Consider the following 26,140-nt stretch of genomic DNA (forward strand, 5'->3'; position numbering starts at 1 on the left):
GATTCTGGAATTACGGCACCGGGCTCAGCACTGAAGGCAAATCCTAAATGCTGGAAGCAGTTATTGGCTACATCCGCTCATCGCCTTAAGCATTCATGCACTAGCACACTAGCACGGAGGTTTATGGCCTACCAAAAGTCTTCATTGTGTTTCCTCTGACTGTCTAAACACAGCACCACGCGGCGCAGTAGCCGGGAAAGATATAAATCAATGTCTTGATAGCAACATGGTCTATTGGTAGGAGAACACAGGTAGTGTTGAGCGGGAATACTTTATTCTCAATCACATTTAGGTTGCTTATTGGGGAACAGGCGCAGCAGTTGTCAGCGAACGGTAGTAATATGCGCTTCTCCGCCTCACATCTTTGGTCTAGCTTGCGTAACGTGCCCTTCAGACAACTGTTGCGTGATCCACCCTTTACTACATACGGGACAGGAACTGACTGTGTTTCATTAAAGAACCAAGGGTTTTGCCGATTACTGGCAGGGTAATTTCGCCATTCCTGAAGAGAAGCTTCCAACAACGGTAAGCCGTTCCTTACTATGATTACTATGTATTACTATGCTTGCCCCCATAATAAGGTTTTGGACATAGGAAGCGTTGTTTTCTACAAGTTTATAGAAAAGTTTTCGACTTTGGAAGTGTTCGAACTACAGAGGCTAAGCAGCGCTTCGATCTTTTCACTGCAACAGTTTTTGACCTGTGTGCTACTCACTGCACCCAATTCACCTCGCATTTTTGTAGTTGAGTTTGAACCCTTTCTGAAATTCTTTGGACACCCATCGTTTAACTTGAATCCTTCTATGCAAAGCTGCAATGGGACGGTTTCAGCCCTATGCTTGAAAAGGTAGCCAAAACGAGAAAAGATGACCGATGGTAGTGTTAAGCCGGATGTTGGATGCTTCTAGCTGCGTAATAAGTCCTTGTCGTAGCCCTTTCTGTCCAGCTCTACATGGTGTCTGTCTTGCTTCCAAAATATCGAACTTCTTATTCATATGATCCGATATTGTTTGCTCCTAGACGATAAACTCACGGGCAACTTCGAGTTGTGAAGGACTGCTGAGCAGTTGCTGGATTATGGTTGCTTTTTTAGCAATTGTTAGCGTTTTGTATTCACCGCGCTTCGCTTTCGTGAACACGGACAGCAAAGACACAATTCGCGCCATTTGTAGTGGCCTGTCATCGACAAAATCATGCTAAAGGTAGTGGTGTGACCACCTGAATCACCTAGAACAACGAAAAGTGCTGGGCAGATTCAACATTATAGACTAGAAAGGTCACGGCTGTCCAAAAAATTTGTTGTCGACATACATCATGTCTATGGACCAGTAGCGCGGGGCGAAGCTGTCTGAATAACGGAGTAAGTCCGAAATATAGGCATCGATTCACCGATCGGCGACTGATTGTTATTATCATCACTATTTCAGCCAACTTGCATGCACTGTAACAGCCACGGGCCATTCCTCCGTCAGTTTTCTTTCTCATTTCTTTGAACTTTGTCTGCAGGTCTCTCAAAGAATCACTTTAAAGGCTCGTTCTTTAGAATATCTAGAGTTGTTGGAGTCGTCGTCATTGTGAGCTGCAACTCATCCATGGCTCTTGCAGATAGTAGTTTGTGGCTGATATGGTCAACTACTCTTTGGTTAATACCTTGCGAGATGTCGCATATGTATATGACAAGGCAGGCGCTGCCAACGAGGGGTTCTTCATTGCAATGGGAGTCGAATCTTCAAGGACTTTGAAGAGGAATAAGACACACTGTTCGCATGCCACACATGTTCATTAATGTGGTAGCGAATTAGGCCTTACTTTTTATGTATCAATGTCAGCTGGTATCTAAAAGAGTTGGTTAACGATAGTATTCTAATGAACAGGTCGGGAGTATCAGCCTACGTGGTTACTGTTTACCTGAGTAGCAGATTCCATGTACGGGAGGAAGGTTCCGCAACGAGAGCTAGCGACAGCAGCCACTAACGACACCCTTAAATGTGCACTAGAGATAATTTTTTACATCTTTTTATTGCAAAAAATCAATCTGCATGTCTATACGATTCTAATCGGCCTTGTGTGACTTCTTTATGTGATTGATGTTGCAACAAAAATCATATAAAGCGTAGTGACTTCCACAAGTTATTAAAGTCGCTGCAGAGGACAAGAGTAGTCGCCCGATGCACAGAGCCTTTCAGACACCTGTGTGGCGTCTTTTCATTCTGCAATAAGTGGTGTAATGTCGTAAACTTAGTCCACTAGAACTGGACTCCTTGTTTACGGTCATATATTCTCTGAAGCACAAATATCTTGCCGTTCTGTAAAAACCACTTTAAATTTGTGTCCAAAAACTATATTAACGGTCAGTTGGACATAATCACATATTAAACAAGTTTCATTGTCTACAAGCCTGCTGAGGTCATCTCAAGAAATGAGACATCGCGCCTGCATTTTTTTCGTATATTTAATTATCAGCTATGTTGTCTGCCATTTAAGCCTATTTATTCATAAAAGCTATGAAACAAAACAAAAGTGAAAACTATTTTTCAGGGCTTTGTGTATTGGATCCATGAAGGTGGAGCAAAGTGTTTCTCAAATAGTTTTTGTCTTCTTTTGTTTAGTCCCTAAAGTGTGATTTAATAGAAAAGAGCTGCTTTTATTAGTTTGGCAGGTGAAGCTTGCCAGTCACTCTAGTGGTCCCTTTTCCACCGCTCAGCAAAGTGAAAGCACTCTGCATACTGCCTTGACAGAGCACCCCTTTTTCCATTTGTTGGCTTCTAAGCGATGCAGAGCAAGGTACTTTGTCCAGGTCAGGGAGATGGAATTGACAATGGCTGCTTAGCATTTTCAAAGAAGTGTGTCTTGATTATACCTACAGTCCATGCATAGCTTTCTGATGTCGCGCAGTAACCATCAGTGACTGTTATTCTATGCAATAAGTATATGCGGCAAGGTGAATGGCTTTCAACAAGGCAAGGTGAGATGCAGTGACCACAAGATGGTAAGATATCGAATTAATCTAGATTTCAGGAGGGCATGAAAAATATTAGTAACAAAGAAGTCTATCAAGGAATTAGCGTTGAAGGCTAGGGCGTAAGAATTCAGAATCTCGCTACAGAATAGATATTCAGCTTTGACCGATGTCGACGACCTTAGTGCAGAAGCCATGAAAGATACCTTCAGATTTATTATTATTGAGTGCTCAGTAGAAGTAGGAGGTAGGGTAGTCAGAGAGGATACTAATATATTATCCAAGCAGACGAAAGTTTTGAATAAGACACTCTAAAGTATGAAAGCTTCCAACCCGACAGACAGGACAGAACTGTCAGAGCTAGCAAATGTGATAAGGTGCACTGCGTCTGACATATGTACAACATTGAGAAATTCTAGCATGCTCTGAAAACCGGTTCAGCCTTAAAACGCTAAAAAGGAAATAGGGTATAGGCAAACATCTGATATCTGCGCTATGGGACAAGGCAGACAGTGTCATCACGCTAATGGACAGAGCAGCCAAAGTAACAGAGGTGTTCTATACTGATCTATTAGTAATCGAAAAAGACAATAATGAGATTGGCCAGTGACGAAACACGAGGTTGAGAAAGCTTTAGAAACTATGAGAAAGGGGAAAGAAGCTGGAGTAAATCTACTGATTTTGTGAAGTACTGTAGGATATTGTGGCAGGAAGATTGGCACCCCAGTTACACAATGCCTGGTGTCATCGACGGCACCGGAATTACGGAGGAACGCTAACATTTTCTTTATCGATAACAGAGCGCTAAGGCCTCGAAATACTACTTGAGGACTTGAAATACTGCTTGATTGAAGAATAAAGACAACCTTATACTTGAATCAAGCAACAGATCAAGCAGGTTTTCGAAATGAGTACTCTATTATCTATCATAAAGAAACCACCAACTAAACGACAAAAACCTTAGAATATCACCAGCCCTTATAAACAGCATTCATTGATTACGAGTAAGCATTCACCTCGGTAGAAACCTCGGCAGTGAATCAGGAATTGTGAAATAAGGGTGTAGAAGAGCGGTATGTGAAAATACTGGAAGATATTTACAGCTAGCATAGTTCTGCATAAAGAAGGTTACAAAAATTCTTAAACACACATGGTAGGCAAGGAGACACGACCTACCAGTACTATTCACAGCTTGCTCAGAGGAAATATTTAAAACCATGGAATGAGAGAAGGCAAGGATAAGGTTGGTGGAGAATACGTAATCTCTAAATTGCAGATGAAACTCGCTTGCTAAATAACTGTGGAGATAAATTTCAATGAAAAATTGATGTCCTAGACAGGGCAAGCAGAACGGTATACCTGAAAACCAATATGCAGAAGGGTAAGGTAATGCTCAGCACCCTCTTGAAGAAACAGCAGTTTACTGTAGGTACAGAAGCGGTAGTAAGGGTAGGTGAATATGTATAATTAGGACCGATAGTAGCCGCAGATTCATATCTGCAAAGGGAAATAACTAGGAGAATAAGATTGACATGTATCTCCTCATTTAGGCCAGCAACCTACCGGTATCACTCAACAGGAAGGTATACCCAGTCGGAAAAAACTACACAAACTTTTCTGATGTTACGACAGAATTTCTGTGCGGTTTTTGACGGGAAACCTGTTGTGACAACAGAAAATTCTGTAGTAACATCAGAAATTTATGTAGTTACAGCAGAAAAGTGCTACAGAACTACAGACAACGGAAATTTACTACAGAAAAACTACAGAACTAGAAAAAAGTACTACAGAACTACAGAAAAATCTGATGGTTACGACAGAACTAGAGGATATTTTGTCGTATTTTTGACACAGTTCTGTAGTTTTTTTCGACTGGGTAGAACAGCTGCATCTTACCTGTACTCACCTGTGGGGCTGAAACGTAGAGATTAAAGAAATGGGTTGTATTTAAGTGGAGGACAATGCAGGGGGCTATGAAACTAAAAATGTCAAGTATAATGTTTAGAAATAGGAAGCGTGCAGTGTGGGTCAGCGAAATAACTCGAAATAATGATATTCTGGTGCAAACCAAGTATAAACGGGCAAGGCCCGGGCATATAGTGCGAAGAGAGGATGGCCGATGTTCATTTAGGGTAACGAATTGGATTCCAAGGGAACGAAAGCGTAGCAAGGGCGGAAGAAAGTTAGGAGTGGGGGAGGCAGATGCGGTCAAGAAGTTCGCAGGGGTCAATTGGATGCAGCTAGCACAGGACCTGGTTAATTGGAGGAATACGGGATGGGCCTTCTCTCGCAGTGGGTTTAGTCTGGCTGATTATGAACAAGCCAAGCTGGGCGTAGATGCTAGTTTCAGTTCCGGGCTGACATATTGTCAGGATTGGTTTCATTTTATGCACTGTACATCGCACTTCCCCTGTAGCGGGAGATGTTATGCAGCCATGTATGCACTACGATTGTAATTACACGGACTGTGCAAATATTCTTTTTCAATACGAATCAACTAAGATAAGGTGAAAATGCCTTCGAATATCACTTTGAATATCGAATATCTGATCATTACTACATGCAAGCATTCGTGCTCTTGTCTAGTTCTAAATACACATAGTATTGTTACGGAGAGCTTTTATATGGCCGTTACCCAGACTGCCATGTGTACCACAGTGGGAAATACAGTACCTACCACCTAACTGCACACACTTCAGCGTCGTCGTCTCTTAATTCAAACCCTCAAATCTTCGTTACAGTATTATCAAAGCAAATTAATCTAGAATCGCACATACGTGCAACCCTACTGAAACATCTAATACTAGTTTGAGATTTTATAGTGAATTTCATAATGGAATCTTTCTACAGTATGGTACTACAGAAAACCAGGTGGGCCTGTCATACTGTTGTTGCATACAGTCGGTGATTTGCCATCAATGAACTATTAGAAATGTCCGAATTAACCGAAGCTCTGAGTTAATGAATGCATTTAAAGAAGTCCTGAGAACTTTGCATTATACAAATTTATATAATGAATACCTGCACGACGTTTGTCGTGCGTTTGAGATAAGAATGGTATGCTTTACAGATTCATTATTTGCTTCGTTTTACAAGCACTACCGGCAAGGACTTTAAGAAAGGACGCACTTTTCACAAAGTGCTCTCGTGGCATTTCGAGGATGCTGCACAGCATAGCCAACGCGTTTATTTCCTTCAAGGAGGTTAAGTGTCCCTATTTTTTCCATATTTTGCGAATGAATACTACACATCACTTTGCAATTTCAAGACGCGTAAACAAATTATGCATAGTATATCAATTTCTTTAGCTTAGGAAAAGTTACCAAAAACTTAATATGTTTTGGAGATGAATGTGAATATCGTTTTTATCAAATGACCTGAGACGTATGCACACAATGATTTAAAATAAATTTGTCCTATCCTTTTTCAAATATTAACTATGGCAAAAGGTACAGAACACGGCGTATTGAATTTTTGTGTCAAATGTTATGTTCTCGCTATAATCATTTTTACTGTGGTACATTCACTAATTTCGCAGAACGGAAAGAATCCAATAAAATCTGTTCACGAATTCGAAATCTGGAGAGCTGTCAGAGAAGTGTTTATAAGAAAAATTAACTCTTAAAGCTGTACGAATAGTGATAATCCTAAATGTTATAAATACGAGTATAGAAATAAATATCCTAATGTCGCATCGAATAGCCAATAGCTGATAAGCAAAAAAAATTAGGAAACCAAATATAAATTTTCTTCGTTATTTCGGAGTTCACATGATGTTTGCAAATAAAATTGTGCTAGAGTTGCAGTAAAGTGCACTGAAAATTTCAGTGTAGGTTTCATTCGGAGCACCATATACCGGTTTTTGTGAAGGACTGCTCAACACAGTAACCATAAATAATTACGATAAGTAACTTAGAGATCAACTAAATATATAGAGAGACAGGCGGGCCGATAAAATCTCCTCATTAACCGAAAGCTCGAATTATCAAGTGCCTGAGGAAACGGCAAAAGACCTTTTGCATCACGAGATTTGATCTCATGAACTTATGCGCGATAGCTGTATGCATTCAGACGAAAGGTAAGTGAGAACGACGTTTTTTCCTCGTTTAGTCAAGTGCTTCACTTTGCTCATACTGTTGTAAAGGCTCTCTTCACAAAGCAGCCTCATCGCGTTTAACGGACGCTGCACCGCACAGTCGAGCGGGAAGCATTGCGGTGAAGTGTGCAGTTCGATTAAAGTGTGGCGAATCCGAAACTTTTCGGCATATTCAGCAATTTTTGAGTAGCCAGAAAATTCCAATAGTTTTTTGAATACGAATCAATATTGATATTATTTCATTCTCGTTCAAAATCTCGAACATTCGAACACTGAAAAAAATTCGGATGCGCAACGGTGGCTCACTGTTAGTGCTCGACCACTCGGCAAAGCACTGGCGTTTGATCCCAGGCCATGCTGGCCGCGTTTCAAGGTGCCCTCGTACTGTGCAATATCAGTACATGTTGAATACCCTCGGTTGTAACCGGAGCCCACCAATCTGGCGTTCCATATTGGTAGAGGTGGTGTGGAAATATTAGCCTCATAAACGAAACTTGCACACCAGACTTCTAATTTCATTTTTGCGGCATTTAAAATCGACACGTAAGCGCAAGACGTAGATGTGGCTTTGCAACAATGGTCCTCCGGTGCCTGCACATAATTTCGTTATTTTATGATTGCATTCGTGCCATCTTTGAAAACTTGGAATTGAGCTGGTGTATCTCTAAACGTAGCCATGTGACTAGACGTGCCTCTCAGAGGTATGGTGGAATACAAGAGGAGGATGTGCAAAACCTCAAGAGACAAGGTGGCACGTGTCCATAGCATGGTGATCATTGGCATACTTTCACTATGCCCTGAAGTGTTCTTGAAACTTGTAGAACATGCTTCCTCGTCCTCATCCCGGCAGTTCAAAGTTTTCTGGTGTTTGGCCTCGTTCCTTTTGTTGTTTCCCTGAACTGTACGTTTCATATCCATAAAAAGTGATGTAAATAATTATTTTGAAGTGATTTGCCTTGTGAAAACAGTGTTTTCTCGAAACTATTTCATACCAGTTATTTTCCCCCGTCCCCTCTCTTCCTTTGACAGTTTTCTCTGGGATGTATGCCATTTTCTATGTCAGGATCCAATGTTGTAGATGATAACAAACAATCAACGTCGCAGTATCTTCTACTTGCTTAGAGGAATGTGGTGCAAATGATGTAGCACCCAGTGAAAAATAACTTACAGCCTGCCTAACTAGAACATGTGTACTCTTGTGCAAAGGTGAGAGTTAAACCAGACGTTTTGCAAAAAAATATAATGTTCCTGTCGTGTACAAATAGAATTCGTATAGAGACAGTGGTCGAATCCGCACTGAGAAGTGACCTCAAAAGTTTGAGGCATGTCTACTTGCCAGTGACATCCGAAAGCGTCTATGTTATTTTGCAGTTTCATTAGTGCTGGCAAATATATGCTCAGAATGATTGCATACAGTTGAGGAAAGCAGCAGCTGCCCGCATACACTTCTGAAAGGAAGGAATGACAGAGGGAGCAGGGGAACGTTAACACACACAGTGTAAAAAATTGTGAAATGTTTCTATAAATGCACCGGTAGTCTTTGATAATGCTAAGAACAAGATTCATATAGCTCTCATGGTCAGGTGTAGAAGTTACCATTAGAAACCCAGAGAAGTAGAAGCAGAGATGATGGCGTTCAAAGAAAAAATGGAGGATGAGCAAGAGTGAATTATTTGTTGCTCTGTGTGATCCAAGAGCTTCTTGCTCACTTCAAATTTGCTTCTTTTTGTACCCTTAAAATTATGAAATTAGCTTCGTAGTTCTCGTCACACATTCTGCGTTAACGACGTTCAGATTGACATAGGGCCACGCCAGTCTTTTGTTCATACTGGGGTAAATAAAGATTCAGGGTTTGGGCCTTCATGTAGAGGGTTTCCACGGAGTGGAACCAGTTCCCGTGAGCAGTATAAAAAACAATTAACACGTTGCCGGATTTTCGGGATGCTCTGACTGCTGCAATGACCATCGAAAACTTAATGTCAGACTGAAATTTGACAGGGACCACCGCTGAAATGAAAGAAGTCGAAGTCGCTTGCAATTAGTTTGCGGGCTAAGAAGACCTCATAAATGCAAAGGACCTTCCTACAACCTTTTAAGCGGCAGGTACGCTGTTCTTGATGTGACACAGTTCAGGTGCACTGGGTGGTTGTCGGTTTGAAATTCGGGAGTGTTTCCATTCCATAAAACACCTAGCAGGGCATGCCACTAGAAGAAGGAAACAGAAGTTCAAAAAGAGACCATTCTATTGAAGATAACCTGTTACAGAAATACCTTAGGTGCGAAACAGAAGGCTATAAACCAGCATGATGAGGCTACGCCCCCCTTGGCAGCTGAAGACACGCAACCACGTAACATAATAGCAATCCGCAGTACAATTAACAACATGACGTTGAACGATAATATGACATCAGGTTTGAATACAGGTTCATTAAAACAGGTTATATTAATTAGTAGAAGAGTGCGAGTATTCAAAATGTTGAATACAAATTAAACATCTTTGGTTTAGAAAAACTTTTATTTTTTCGAATGCTTGAAAACTTCTGAACACAGTGACACTTTTTTGAGATCACCCTAGTTTCACAGCACTGCCCCTTTCACCGTAATGCTTTACCGCGTTGGCTGTCCCGTGGATCTCGTCAAGAAGTGATTGCGCGTTTTGTGCAGACAGCCTGCCTTCCAGCAATGTGCACAAAGTGAAGCACTTGAGGAAACTGAGAAATACATTGTTCTGACTCAGGTTTCATCTTAAATGCAAACAGCCATCGTGCAGGTATTATCTGTTAAATTACGGAGATGCAAACAGTTTTCGACAGTTCGGCCACTTTTCGGTTCGTTCGGTAATCCAAGCTTTTGTTTAAATCACAGATTTTTTTCTGGTCCGTTCAAGGCCATGTATAGAGCGTTTACTGCATTGGGCAGATGTATGAAGGTTCAAACCGGATCATGTAGGTCTATCCTATAGAAAAAAGTTATAAAAATGAATAATGTTTTGGTTTTGAGTCGTTTTGCGTCACAGCGACCCAGGCTATATAGATGCCATAGTGGAAACATGCATGCTGAATTTTCACGAGGATAGTACCTCTAATGTCATTCTAGTTTATTGTTACTCGCAAATGTCATGTGAAGTTTGAAATAAACAATTTGGACAATATTTGCTCTTCTTGATTTTTCATTCTTTCATTTAGTGATCAGATATTAAAAACTCACTTCAATAGTCAAATGCAATTCTTTCATAAATTTGTAATTTATTGATATTTCAAAATGTATATATTAACACATCTTTAACAAATTATTTTTGAACAACCTTTAGAGAATGTGAACATTGCAATGATTGTGTGAAGGTATAGGTCAGGATGAAAATGGGATCCAACAAAAACGGCAGGGCAATAGCTCTTACCTAAAACAATGCGAGCATTTGGCTATTTGCTGCATGGGTGTGGTGTTGAGATGAATATTTCTTGATATTTCTTCAAAAGATATTTGTTCACCATATGTCGTGCGCCAGTGCGGTCTCGGAATTGAGTTGTTTTTAAGAATATATCATGGAAGTGTCGCACCGTATTTTTTCGAATGCATTCTCTGTTTTGTACTGGATATACATTTGCAGGTAAATTTATCTATTTATGAACAGCAATATTCTACTATATTTTGTTCTGCAAGAACTAGATTTCCTATTGCTTGCACGGCTCATATTTTCAGGGAAAGAGAACAAAGCGAGTTACAATAATTATCGCGGACTGCGATAACAAGCATAACAAAATTGTTAGGATGCTTTTTCCACTCCAGAAGGAATGTATATTATTTAGGAATATCGAGGTTCTTTCCGAGGCTGCTTAAAAATGTATGAAGTGATCCATCAACGAAAGGTTTCCTAAAATATCACTCCAAGAAAGCTACCGGCAAATGACATTGCACAATAGTAACTTACTCAAAATTTAAGCATGAGTTAGCTTGGTCGATGTTTTTTTTTTTTTTTGAAGTTTCAAGTTTATTTATTACATACATACATACAAAAAATGGGTACAGTAAGAGTTGTACAGAAGGAGGTCCCGTAGCATAAGACTGTCGGGGGGACCTCCCAGAACAAAGCAAGTGAGGTAGAAATGTAAAAAAAAATAGGAAGCAGTGCAACAAGTAATAAGTATAAAAATACAATCTAATAAACAACGTTTAGAATATACACCAATGAGAATAAAGATACAGATACAGAATATACAAATATCAACTTCAGTGCATAGAACAGACAAAACAGCACATTCAAAAGTGAACTATAACGGTGGAAGAAAATGAACTATGTAACATGTTTATTAAATATTGTTTCATGCGGAAATGGAAGGAGTGAACAGTATGCGATGCTTTAATTTCTGGAGTTAAAAAATTCCAGTAGGATATGCCGGCAAACAAGGTAGTAAATTTTCCGTAATTAGTCCTGAGTTTTGGCAATAGAAGATTATTGCGCTGTTTAAACCTGGTAGGATTAGTATTTACAAGCTGGTTGGTAATGCCATCAATATGAGCATGATGACATATTAGTTTATACATAATCATGGACAATTTTAGGCTGAATAAATGTTGAAGTGGAAGTATGTTCAAACTGTGGTACAGTGGCAGAGAGTGTGATTGGAATGAGCTGAATGACGTGAGTGCGATGGCTTGAATCTGGAGGCGTTGAAGTCTTTCAATATGCGTGTAATATGTATTTCCCCAGCAAGAAAAACTGTAGTTAAGGTGACTATGGATGTAGGCATAATATAAGGAACGTATTATGTGAGGTTGAAAATATTCACGGGTTTTTATTATGATGTGAATGCCGAACGAAACTTTATGCATGAGCGATTGAACATGGTGATGGAACTTTATTTGCTTGTCGAGAATTACGCCCAGAATCTTGGAAGTTTCTGAGATAGGCAGCGCATGATTATCAATCGTTATTCTAGGAAGAACATTTATGAAAGCGAAAGGAGAATGAAATAGCACAATGGTTGTTTTTTGGAGATTTATTTGTAACTAGCTGTTTTTCCACCACGTTTAATTATTATTAAGGTCTGTGTTAAGCATATGTTGAAGTATGTTGGTGGATCTGTCAGAAGCATAAATGGTTGTATCGTCCGCATATAACATGCAATTTGTATGATGTAGTCCAACGGGTAAGTCATTAATGAACATTCAAAAGAGCAGAGGTTCAAGTATCGATCCTTGCGGAACACCTTTGTTTACAGTCTAAATGGTAGAAAAAGTATTATATTCAAGAACTACGTGAGATCGATTGCTTAAATAACTGCGGTTAAACTCGAGTGGTGGGCCAGAGATTCCAAATGATTCTAGTTTATGATCAAGAATGTGATGGTTAATTGAGTCGAAAGCTTTCGTTAGATCAATAAAATGTCTCCAACAATTAAACCGTTATCAATGGCTCGCTTCACACTTTCAATAACATTTATGAGTGCTAATTCGGTAGAATAGGCTGGTCGGATTCCAAACTGTTGAGGAGCTAAAAGATTAAATGTGCTTAGGTAATTCATTAGCCGTGTTCCGCTTGGCTAAAAAACTAAATATATTTAGTTGTATTGGTGTTTGAATGAAGCTTGCCAGAAGCCTACGAGTTCTCTTTTGGTCTCGGTCATTGCTCCGTGCTGAGTGTAGAATCATAACAATGACAACAACCTGTGTAGCGTATGTACTAAAAAAATAATGGGTAAAAAAATGGGACGCCTAAGCTCTGTGTTTCAGGGTGACATGAAATACAAGTATTAATGAATCCCATCTGCCGGCTCCCCTTCTGGGAACTCCTTCACGTAGACGCACATTTGCTACCCGCATAATCAGTACAACTTGTTTCTTGTGTTATCTCACACATACTACTCATAGGTTTCAGGCTTAACATATCACATTATGTGAAGGACTACAAGATTCGTTATAACAAAGCCTTATGAACGTGCCAGCAGGGCATAGTAGTAGTGTGTCGGAGTAGTGTATCGGTCCTGAAAAATTTCATTCCCGCATCGCCCTTAAGTCTTGAAGGACAAGTGTGTTGGTAGCACTTGCCTACCCATTTCATGCGGCCTTGTGACATCACGGTACGCAGCGGCCAATCAGTGCCCCTCCATGTCGCCTACCATCTACCACCACCCGAGGGATCTTTGTGATGTTTTTCTCATATTACAGGTGTCGAGAGGATTGTTTTAGAAAACGTTTAGTTTAGGTTTAGATTGTTTAACATCGCAAAGCGACACAGGCTATAAGAGATGCTGTAGTCGAGGGCTCCAGAAGTTTCCACCACCTGCGATTCTTTAACTTACCCTGACATCGCACAGCAGACGTCTGCAAAAAATTAAAAAAAAGAAGCGGCCGCCGAGGCCGGGGTTCATTCATGCATCCTTGGGCACAGTCGGCGAACGCCTTAACCACTGCGCTACCACACCGGGGTTTTAGAAAAGGGTCTTGAATGCGCATAGTGTCATGTGTGCGCTGCAGGAGTGATGTGTTGAAACGAAACTCATATACGCTTACTGATATACGCGTGACTGTTCTACAAATACTTATTCGCTATTTTGTTTTGTGTGCACTGCTCTCCTTCCAGGAGGAGCTGCCTGCTGATCCAGGATCGGACTCCCTATCTCCATTTGTGGAGCACGAAAAGCATACCAGTGCAGAACGTAATTCATCCGGTCTGAACCCAGGGATGGCTGGATCTGAAAATACAAATGATAGCTCAGTGTAGCTGCCATGCAGCTTGACTTGCCGCCATTGGTTTTGTTTTTGTGCTAGCAGGATACTAGAACGCTATTATTTAGCAATTGCTTTTACCCTTTCTGGGTAACTACTTGCTTGAACTTTGACTTCAATTTTACCTTCCAAATCAATTCATAATATGGAAGAAGTAGTCCCAATCTTTCCATCAACAATTTTCTCTGAGATAATTTGCACAGCAATAGTGTGTAGGAAATACGGCATGTGTTCACATACCCCACCTGAATAATTGTTTCTCCTATACTCATTCAGGTTTAGTTTTTACGGCTGAACGATGTGTATCATCTAACAGATGTGTTGATGTCATGTGCGACTTGCAAGCACTTTGATATTATCACTGGTTTTTTCATTTCTAGAGATTACAACTCTTTAGCAGGCTTAAATGAGAGTCAGAATGTATTAAAATGAGGCAAGAAAGGAATGTACTGCAGTAATTTTATGCGCTACATGACTTCAAAAATTTTATGTCAAAGCCGTCCTCTAGCTATTAGAACATACAGAGTATAAAATGAGATTGAATGTTAGGTTATTTACCAGCTATCAGCAAATTCATTCCAAGTCACTGCTTGACCTTTACCCATACCATGTGTGCAAGTATCAAACGTCGAGGGATGTCCGAACGGAAAATCCACTGAAGAAGAGAGGGACGAGCACAAGAATAGCGAGTCGGTAATGATAGCCACTGCACAAAAAGAGGAGTCTAGTTTTCTTAGTGTACAAATCCCAGAAACGCCGCTTGAAAAATCGCGGGGAAATCCGGAAGGCGCAAAGCTAAAGAGCAACCTAGCAGCGGGCAATTTATACCCACACCAGCCTATTCATCACACTGAGATGCGTCGGTTGCTATTCTTAAGCTAGTCTGTAGGCATCTTAAATGATCTTTTAAGGATATAGAGGAAACAAAGGCAGGAGTGCACAGACAAGGTGGCAGTGAGCGTTTTTGTTTTGTGTCATCACGCTGTATGTGTTTCCTTGTCTTATTTTAGCTACTACTTTTCAGTGTACATTATTGTGAAATTTTCATCAAAGACAATGTCGACGAAATATCCACTCGTCTCCACTTGAAGAATGTTACGAAAGCCAGCAATTAAGGGATTAAAACACATTTTGATCAATGTCACTTGTGCGATGTGAAACTGGACCAGTGGGCAGAGAAAAAGGAGGTCACTTGCCAACAAAGAAACTCAAAGATCGCTGATGAGCTGTTTCGTATATGTTTAGTCACGTCTAAATAATTGGAAATTAGAATATAGCTAACAAAGACTGTATTCGGGCTTCAAGATAAACAACGTGATTGGCCACAAATTAGGGAAGCCCAAGGTGCAAATGGAACGCCTCCTGCTCGAAAAGAACGAGCGAGCTCATTTTGTCAGTTGACGAGCCAGAAAACAACAATGACCAGAAATCTAAAACTGAACGGACTTGCGTAACATACGGACATAAGTGGATGCAGCTAGCACAGGACCGGGTTAATTCAAGAAATATGGGAAAGGCCTTCATCCTGCAGTGGGTATGGTCAGGCTGCTGCCGCTGCTACTGATGATGATGACGTAACATAAACCATTCAAGGTACATAAATTCGCGTCACAGAAAGGGGATGACGAATCTGCGCAACAGCCTTCGGCACGAGCCCCTTTCATGGCGACACGGTTAATGTGCGAGTATCACGTAAGGCTATAGCCTTAAATGATACCAATATAGTTTAAAGACATAACCTTTGGAATCATTTGTTCTTATAGGTTAAATTAGGACCCACGACTTATTTTGTGTTGAAAACAAAAACGGCACTTTTATTCACAATTAACTTGAGTCGGAAGCCGCCCAATGAATTCTCAAAAGAAATGAGGTACGATTGTAGGCAGACATTTGGAGATTGGATATTTGATACAGCCGTGTAAAACGCAATGGCATCTGCAGAAGCATAAGTGCGCACTTCATGATTAATTGGAATTGAGCTCAAAAGTACGTGGAAAAGCATAGGTGAGAGGACTGAATCTTGAGGAACGCCTTTGGCTTGCTTGCGTCTGTCATCATTAACACCATTTATCACACAGAAAAAGCTGAGGGATGCTGATACCTAAGCAAGTAAATATTGTCGAAACCGAAGAATATGTAACTTTTGAAAAAGTATGTTATACTCTATACTATCGCAAGCTTTGACTATATATAATTTCATCAAAGCAGCGTGCGTTTTTGGCGCTGTACAAAGGAGACTCTCCAGGTCTGCATATACAATCCCAAAGGAACACTTTGGACGGAAACTAATTTTACAATGGCCGAGGATATTTTCTTTGTTCACGAAGTTCGAAATATAAGGGTCGTTCTTTCAAATACTTTAGTGCTTCACGTTAATGAAATAGGTTTAATACTATTCATAGAGAGGGCAGAGCCATTGCTTAAGGTAAAAGATACCTTTTACAAACTTTCGTTTTGAAGGTATTCAGGCATATTTGAATAATCTACTAGTTTCAATAAAGAGTAAGAAGAGTCTTCAGAGAGGACCTTTATTATCTTCGAAGTTAACCTATTGATGCGAGGAGCAGCAGCTGCCAATCTGATCGCTGTAGAAGAAATCGAATAACGGTAATCTGGGGGTCATACATAACTAAACCCATTGGCACTAGAGATACTGAGCGTAAGAAAATCACAAATGAGAAACGGTTCTGCAGTCCTCTGGCAACTATTTCAGTTGTGTTTAGTACTTCATGATTAGTCGAAACAAGAGAAGATAACTTTTTTGCAACTTGAATCTTATTCCACGACCGTAGATACCCGAAAAGAGCACTTCTGTTGCGAATTTAAAAACCAAATAGAAATGTTTATCCCCATACTCACATTTCTCTCTTACAATTCGTGTTTAAAAGTAGCTGCGATAAACGTATAATCATGCTGTTTGGGTACTGATTGTGGGAGAGTTTCGGTTATGCAGCCTTTTTGTGCCTGTTATCCAGGGAACAACGAGTATTCCACCTAACTCATGTAGCATTTCCTTGTGAACTGCCCACCAAGAACTCGGAGTTCTTACGGCAGTATCAAGCACCGAGCATACGCCTTTTAATTTTGGTTGCTCATGTCAGATTCCAAACTCTAAGAAAAAAGGGGCAACCCACACTTGATCATGTACTCGACAAAGAGAATGATACAGCATTATATGCTACTACACATGCAGTGTGAAACTTATTCGAGAGTAGAGTGCAAAGTAGAAATTGTTACAGTAACAAATTACTTCAACCATGAAGACTTAGTACCTAAGCGGCCAATAAGACCAAAATGTTTGGTGTTATTGGTGCCACAGTCAACTCTCGACCAGTTATTAAGAGAAATTCTTGTAGTGTAGAAGTTAGTTCAAAAATTTAGGTTGTGCGTTCGTCTGAAAGCAACCGAGTCAGAATTTCAGCAGAAAGGTTGTCGTATGTAACCGGATTTCAAAGGCGCTTTTTGCAGATATCTGTATTATATAGCCCCACAATACATGATGCGAATACGGGCTAATCAGTAATCAAAATCGAGTTCCGACAAATAAATAGTATAAAATCTGGAGTTGTGCTACCTTGTACACAGCAAGACAAATAAACATACAAAACACCATCCAGACAGCACTCTGGAATTTCAGACACTTGGTAAATAAATGGAAATAAATCTTAGCTCTGTGGCAAAATTTCGAAGGAATATAATTAGGCCTCCTCCTTTTGACAGATGATCTTGTCGAAATGAGCAACAATTCGGTAAATGGAAATACTTATCAGTTGTTAGTCAAGTTTTCTGCTAATTATTTGTCTGGATTATGCTGTCAAGACATATGAAGTAAATTTTTGAATCTGACACAATAAATCGATAGTTACACTGGAGACACTCCTATGGTTGCAAATTCACGGCAGCCACAACTACATGCCTCCAAATATTTTCCTTAAACTTGAAACCAAGCTTGTAGTTTTTAATTTCGCTTCGGTCGCGCAGAAGACGGAATGAACACTAGAGACCCGCTGCGTCCGAAAATGCATCAAGTACTCCACCATCTCGGCGTCATTAATGATCCAATCATGACCTGACGCTTTAGTACTGGAGGAGGAGAAACAGCAGCAGTTTTATTCCTGATATAATATACCAGTCAATGCAAATGGTAGCCATGTCTATTGCGTCTGCATCAGATATCCAATCCATCTATATATGCCTGCAATCGTACCTGAGGTATCTTGAGAACTGATTGTGTGGCTTCCAAGTCACATCACGTTTTTGCCGTCTTCACAAATGTCAGTTACCCTCTTCTTCCAAGCCATTTGTCAATATTATGTCGCTCAGCGCATTCCAACAGGTTCAGGTGTCCGTTTCTACTAAAGTAGTCAGAACCCCGAGTCCGTCCATCTCCAATTCATTCGAGCTTGTGCATGACCCTACGTCGTGAAACGAGCTGGTTGCAGCGGTGCGCCGTAAAAGCCCTGCATCCATGTTCACAAGAATGGCCAGCCATCGCGGGTAACTATAACTCAGTATCGGACTTCTTGCGTCTGTGATCGCATCTGTTGCGCGTCTTCGGAATATCGCTGCGCACAGCCTCTGCAGTCCCGCTAGACCAATTTTGTTTAATTTGGTATGCGGTCTACAGATCATGCATGCTACAATTCTCACAAATACGTGAGCTTAAACAATCTCTTTCTTGCTGTCTTCATGAGCATCAGGGTGGGGCACGCATTTTCGTTCTGTTTCATTCCCTTTCTTTTCAGTGATTTATTAAGGTGTACTTTCATTTTGCATATATACACTAGCCCTCTACAAAGCATATAGCCACAGAAATACACTAAAATATTTGCGTATAGCACGATAATTTGACATTTTACTGCGAAAGTCTTTGTCTTATGAGTGGTGTCACCAGTGTGTATCGACAGAGACTGTCACAAAGTACGTGGACAGTGCATGTCCACGCGGATTGACGATATCGGCCGCCATGCATGCCAAGTGACCGGGTTTCGAATAGCACTGATGATTGGGCGAGTTCGAATGTCATTTGAAAAATAACAGTGCGAGATTATGCAAATGCGGAAGGAAGACAAACATAGACGAGCTCTGACTTACAGCTGAAGTTTATTGCTTGGAACGTGGAAATAAATATGTCAGATTCCAAACTATAAGAAAAAAAGGGGCAACCCACACTTGATTATGTACTTGACAAAGGGAATGATACAGCATCATATGGTACTACACATGCAGCGTTCATAGGCAAGTGCAATTCACCCCTAAGTGGTCGATTGTTGTTTCGTGACTGTCAATTCTTTTCACGTTCCACGCAATAAACTTCAGCTGTAAGTGAGCGCACATTTGTTTGTGTCGTCCTTCACTACTTGTCTAAGCCGTGTCATTCTTCTTGAAATTAGTTTCGAACCCAATCCATAGCGAAAATACCCGCTTTCATGACGCACGACTGAGCATTATATTGCCACCTAGCGTTGCCAGGTGGCGCATGACTGAGGTGTGAAAGGAGGACGAAGTTGAAGAGGACGACAAAGTGTCGCTTGCACGTTTGCGCCTGTGCTGCTGTGTTGTTGTGTCTGGGCTACCCCCTGCTATCATTGGTATCCTTAGTCACCGTGTACGTGACATTCTGGTGGAGCTGCTGGGAAAAACGATCGCCTATGCAAGAATCTCCATCTACAAGACGTCGCGCCAGCCCTGTACCATTGGACACCCCCGTGCATCGCTCCAGTCGACGGCTCCAGGGACTGTCTCCGGAGTTTCAGCCATCACCCGCCGCCATGACATCTAGTGCTCCTGCTCAGCAGGTAACGAGCGTCGCACCGGCCTGTAACTACACCTTGCAGGCCCCTCGGGTACCGAAGTCTTTCCATGGGGACCTCTTTGAGGATGTGGAGGACAGGTTTCTTCAGTTTGAACGTGTCGCTGCTTTCAACCAGTGGGACAATGCTGCCAAACTAAGGAACGTCTACTTCAGCCTTGAGGACGGCGCCCGTATCTGGTTCGAGAACCGAGAGCAAGTATTAACTTCGTGGCGGGAATTCCGTCGTCAACTGCTCGAGGCTTACACTAGCGCAGATCGTCGCGAGCATGCAGAACGTGCCATTCACTCTCGCATCCAAAGGCCGAATGAGAGTGTCCAAGCGTACGTCGAGGACATGACGCGCCTCTTCAGGCGAGCCGATCCCGCCATGTCCGAGGACAAAAAGGTCAGGTACTTGATGCAGGGTTTGAAAGAGCAGCTGTTCGCAGGCCTTGTGCGAAACCCACCGTCGACTGTAAACGGATTCCTTGCGGAGGCCACCACAATGAAAAAGGTGCTACACCAACGTGCCGTGGCTTATGACCGACCTTTTCATACAAGCACAATCGCGGAATCATTTGGATCTTCAGAGCGGCATCCCGATGCATTGCGCGAACTGATTCGCAGCGTCGTGCGCGAAGAACTAAGCAAGTTCTGGAGCCCTCTGCAGCAATCGCCAACTTCCGTTTCTGCTATAGTGCGGGAGGAGGTGCGGCAGGCACTCAAGAGCCCTCTTTCGCCTGTAGTTCCGAGCCCGCCATTGCTGTCGGGGACCGACAATCGTCCCACATATGCGGAAGTTCTGCAGAGTCAGGCTCCCCCTTCACCACCGCCCATTATCGCGTCGCCTACAGTTCCGCTGCCCTCGGTGCAGCCAGTGCAGAACTTCGACAATCGTCCGCTGCCCCGACGCAAAGCCGACATTTGGCGCACGCCTGACCGCCGTCCGCTTTGCTTCCACTGCGGTGAACCAGGACATCTTTACCGGGATTGTCCGTATCGATGCCTCGGTCTCCACGGCTTCCGCATCGACTCGCCTCCTTCCCGGTTTGGTCAACGACCCCGAGTTATTGAGGAGTACCTGGCGGAGCAGCGTTCTTCATCTCATTCGCAGCGTCAGCCCCGCTCCCCTTCGCCAAGGCGCTCCTCCTCGTTCACCCTCGGTTCCTCGCGAGAGGACCAAGGCCGCTCGTCTAGACCTCATCGGGAAAACTGAAAACAGCGACCTTCGGGGGCGAGGCCGCTGGTAGTCGCTGCGTTGAAGACCTCCCGTCGTCGCCGCTTCGATCCGACCGCGAGCTGCTGGTACACTCACCTAGGGAAGCAAAAAGCGTTTCTCTGGACATTCCGGTTATTTTAGACGGTCGCACTACGGTCAATGGATTAGTGGACACCGGTGCCGAGTATTCAATTTTGAGTGGTCGCATGGCGACTGTTTTGAGGAAGGTGCTCACTGCTTGGCCAGGTGTGTACCTTCGAACCGCCGGCGGTCATATAGTTACTCCAAAGGGGATGTGCACGACTCGCATTCAGATCAACGGACGTACGTTCGTCGTTAGTTGCGTTGTTTTAAGTGACTGCTCCCGTGACCTTATCCTCGGCATTGACTTTCTGCGGGAGTACGGAGCAGTTATCGACCTGCGAAATAGACGCGTCACGTTTTCGATGGGACAATCTACCGAACAAGATAGTAGCAGTCCTTGCAATACCGCACTTCGTGTTTCCGCTGAGAGCGTCTCGCTGCCGCCGCGAAGCAGTGCTCTTGTGGAAGTTACCTGTGACGATTTCCGTACCGGTGATGCTGTAGCGGAGGCGAACCATACACTCCTGCTTGCTCATGGCATTTGCGCTCCCCGAAGTTTAATGTCGTTTCACAATGGCCGGGCTGCACTCCTTGTCACAAATTTTTCTAATGAGCACCGACACTTGTTCCCGGGGACTGCTATCGCTTTGCTGACCATGTTGCGCACGATCCGGTCTGTTTTGCATCCACGGCAGTAGAAACTAACGAGCCATCTCTTGACAACATCGACATTAACTGTCACTTGTCAAAGGAGAAACGGCGGGCCTTAGAGCAACTGCTGCTAGACTTCAAGCACTGCTTTGCTTCTTCCTCGAAGGTTCGTCAAACGCCCATCACACAACATCGCATCATTACTTATGACGACGCTCGCCCAATACAACAGCAGCCTTATCGTGTGTCTGCCAATGAACGAGAAGTGATCCAGACGCAGGTTCAGGAGATGCTGGATGATGGTGTTGTGCGGCCTTCACACAGTCCGTGGTATTCACCAGTAGTCCTGGTCAAAAAGAAAGACGGCACTCTTCGATTTTGCGTCGACTATCGGAAATTGAATAATGTGACAAAGAAAGATGTATACCCGTTGCCGCGCATCGATGACTCACTGGACAGATTGCGACGTGCGAAGTATTTTTCATCTATTGATTTAAAAAGCGGCTATTGGCAAATCGAAGTAGACGAAAGAGACCGAGAAAAATCGCATTTGTCACTCCAGATGGCTATATGAATTCAAAGTACTCCCATTTGGATTGTGCTCTGCCCCAGCTACATTCCAAAGGATGATGGACACCGTCCTCACTGGCCTCAAGTGGCAGATCTGTCTTGTGTACTTGGACAACGTAGTTGTTTTTTCCGAAACACCTCGAACGCCTTCGAGCTGTCCTGGAAGCCCTCCGTTCTGCTGATCTCACGCTGAAGCCCCAGAAATGCCACTTCCGGTATACAGAACTCAAGTTCCTCGGCCATGTTGTAAGCACTGATGGGGTGCGCCCGGATCCCGATAAGACTGCTGCCGTCGCACGATTTCCCGTTCCAGCTAATAAGAAGGCTGTTCAGCGCTTCCTCGGCCTGTGCGCATATTATCGGCGTTTCATTGCGGACTTTTCTCAGATCGCAGAACCTCTGACGCGCCTTGCAAGGAAGGACACCTCCTTTGTGTGGAACTCTGAGCAGCAGACGGCCTTCTCTTTGCTTCGTGAGCGCCTTCAAACATCCCTTGTTCTGGTGCACTTCGATGAAGCTGCTGACACTGAGGTGCACACTGACGCCAGTAGTATCGGTCTTGGCGCGGTCCTTGTTCAGCATCAAGACGGATTTGAGCCAGTAATAGCCTATGCTAGCCACACTCTCTCTCGTGCCGAAATGAACTATTCCACCTCAGAAAAAGAATACCTGGCGGTCGTATGGGCTACTATGAAGTTTCGCCCCTATCTTTACGGCCGGCCGTTTAAAGTCGTCACCGACCATCATTGTTTGTGCTGGCTGGCAAATCTGCGAGACCCATCTGGACGACTTGCACGCTGGAGTTTACGACTTTAGGAGTTTGACATAACCATTGTTTACAAGTCCGGCCGCAAACACGAAGACGCCGACACGCTGTCACGAGCACCCGTTGACACTGGCGATACTACAGCCGATGACGATAGCGGTTTTCTAGGAGCCCTCAGCGCATCTGAGCTCATGGATCGACAAAGAGCTGATCCAGACATCCTTCCACTCATCGATTATCTGGAAGGGCGTGATACGACCCTGCCTCGACACCTATCTCGGCACCTTGGTTCCTTCTGTATACGGCAAGGCGTCGTGTATAAAAGAAACTCCCGGGGCCAAGACAGAACTTACCTTCTGGTAGTGCCATGCGAGCTCCGTGAGGATATTCTCCTTGCTTGCCATGATAAACCAACGTCTGGTCATTTGGGTTGCTCGAGTGCGCAACATGTATTACTGGCCAGGACTCTCCGCAGCTCTGAAACGCTATGTACGAAGCTGTCGCGAATGCCAGCGCCGTAAAACACCGCCCCAGAAGCCTGCCGGATTTCTCAAGCCCGTTAAGTACCCCGCATTCCGTTCGACCTAATTGGAATGGATCTCCTTGGCCCTTTCCCTTTGTCGCAGGCCGGAAACAAATGGATAGTAGTCGCTACTGACTACCTGACTCGATACGCTGAGACAAAGGCAATCCCTCATGCCACAGCTTCCGAAGTAGCAGAGTTTTTCATGCACAACATAGTCTTGCGGCATGGCGCCCCTTCCTACGTCATTACCGACAGAGGGACAGCTTTCACTTCACAGCTGATCGACCGCATACTTGAGCTGAGTTGCACGACCCATCGCAAGACCACAGCGTACCATCCACAAAGCAATGGCCTTACAGAAAGATTGAATAAGACGATTGCGGACATGTTGGCAATGTACGTCGATGTGCAGCACAAGACCTGGGACGAGGTGCTGCCGTACGTCACATTTGCGTATAATACAGCCTTACAAGAGACAACGCGCTTCACACCATTTCGACTTGTTTACGGACGCGAAGTTAAGAGCATGCTTGATTCCATGCTCCCGTGCCCAGATGATGACCAGCTATCCTCAGATGCCCAGCAATATGCCATCCGCGCTCAGGAAGCCCGCCAGCTCGCCCGTGTGCACATTGGGCAGCAGCAGACCACTGACGCGCACCGTTACAACCTCCGGCACCGCCAGGTTGACTACAAGCCTGGAGACCAAGTCTGGGTATGGACACCAGTTCGCCGTCCAGGCTTGTCAGAGAAACTCCTTTCCCGCTACTTCGGGCCGTACAAAGTGTTGCGCCGTGTGAGTGACATCAGTTATGAAGTTATCCCAGACGGTGCCACACAACCAAAACGTCGAAAGCACAGCTCCGACATTGTGCACATTGTGCGACTGAAGCCGTACTACCACCGATAGCGTATGGCCACCCGCTGTGACCACTCTCTTGCCTTTCACACCATTTTTACCGGCCCTTCTCATTTTTTTTCGGAAGGAGGGGGTAATGCCACCTAGCGTTGCCAGGTGGCGCATGACTGAGGTGTGAAAGGAGGACGAAGTTGAAGAGGACGACAAAGTGTCGCTTGCACGTTTGCGTCTGTGCTGCTGTGTTGTTGTGTCTGGGCTACCCCCTGCTATCATTGGTATCCTTAGTCACCGTGTACGTGACAATATTTTAGGAAACGTAACGCAAAGAAGACAAGGAAAAAATGAGGGATGCACACACGAGCGCTCGTGTGTGTATCCCTCTGTCACCCGTGAATAATTATGGGGTATTATTAACGATGCGCCCTTAACGGTGCGTACACTCCCAGACACCCTTAGAGTGAGTGGGGGTAGTTGTTCCGGTCGCAAAGGAGATGCCCTCGACCTGCGTGGCAAGCTCAGCTGGAATTCAACTACCTTGTAGTGACAGAAGGGGGTGGTCGTTTGGTGCCCAGCTGTCGCCGGTTCAAACCAGAGTAAGGATCGGAGTCAGAAGTAGCAAACAAAACACAGTTTATGCACAGCAAGAGACGATACAAAGGAATACACAAGATCATTTGTAATGCACAGACGAGAAGCTCACAGAATACAAACGCTAAGCATGCAACCACTGAATGATTCAATACCACAGAGGCTTTACAACGGATGAAACACGAGACAGTTACATAAACAAACACCAAATTGTTCACCGGGCACTGTTGCAGTCTGACGCCTCAACAGTCACGATGTGGCCGCCATACGAGACGAGCGCCGCTCCCTTGCAGGTCCGTGGGCTTGCCAGCAGCGGGTGATCCCCGGGAGTCCAGCCGAAGCACAGGCGAGCACGTCGCAAAACACTGACGAAATGACTGACTCAACAAGCGGCGCGGTCGCTTTAAATAGGGCGTGTCGCGTCTGTTAGCACGCGTCAAAGCTAGCGCACACACACACTTAGCTTCGCTGGTTATAGCTCTCTCTTCTCCTCCGGTCGAGCCGCGCGTCGTCATTGGCTAGGTCCCATAAAAGATTCTGGAATTTTCTGGCGTATTCCAGTCCGATGAACCACCGTCCTCCCCGGGCAATGGGAAAGAGGTTGACGGCAACACGTACAAAACTACGCGCTCTTCCGCGCGGGGAAGGAGGCTTTTCTCTCCATGCTTTTGCACGCGACCCCGCGCGGGCCTCGCGCCGTACCGGCTTGATGAAAATGTGCGCCGATTTCGTGGCACTGCCCCTCCCTTAAAGAATATTGTCCCACAATATTCACAACAACCACGAACATCGCGCGCACATGCATGCGCTCACAAATAGATGGGGCAAATGTCCACATCACACACATTGCAGAAATTTCGCAAACTGCAATAACACATTACAAAATTCATACATCAATGCCATGAAATTCCCAAACATAGCAACACACTGTTGTCGGATACACATAGGAATCAACCACACACAGCTTTTCAAATGCGAAGCGCGAACCTAAATTTCCGAGCGTAATTGCAACCCGCGTTCAGTGCGTGACACGCATCTGTCCGCCAGGGATTCTGCCTTCGCTCTAGGCTCTCGCATTTGAGACGCTTCTATGTTCCCAGATCGGGCTACTGAAAATTCCCTGAGGCATGACTTATCCTCTTGCAAATCACACAACCAATGTGTGCCGATAATTGCCCCTACAACCAGTAGCGCCGACGGATACACGGGAACCTGTACCAACGCGCACAGACCAACAAAAAGAATCACTGTAGTCGGGCTCTTTCCTAGGCACCGGTATTTCTTCCGCTGAAGGTGAAATAT

General features: G+C 43.8%; 1 protein-coding gene across 1 annotated transcript in view; it reads left to right on the forward strand.

Moving 5' to 3' along the window:
- Window positions 1–14,709, forward strand: part of LOC146209399 (uncharacterized) — a 29,448-nt gene extending 14,739 nt beyond the window's left edge. The window contains exon 4 of the mRNA XM_084587403.1: window positions 13,636–14,709. Coding sequence (XP_084443529.1) covers window positions 13,636–13,776 — 141 coding nt within the window. The 3' untranslated portion in view covers window positions 13,777–14,709. The remainder of the gene's footprint in view (window positions 1–13,635) is intronic.
- Window positions 14,710–26,140: the final 11,431 nt, after the last annotated feature.

This window comes from Amblyomma maculatum, chromosome 1, assembly GCF_055883805.1.
Source record: "Amblyomma maculatum isolate TAMU_Amacu chromosome 1, ASM5588380v1, whole genome shotgun sequence".
NCBI lineage: Eukaryota > Metazoa > Arthropoda > Arachnida > Ixodida > Ixodidae > Amblyomma > Amblyomma maculatum.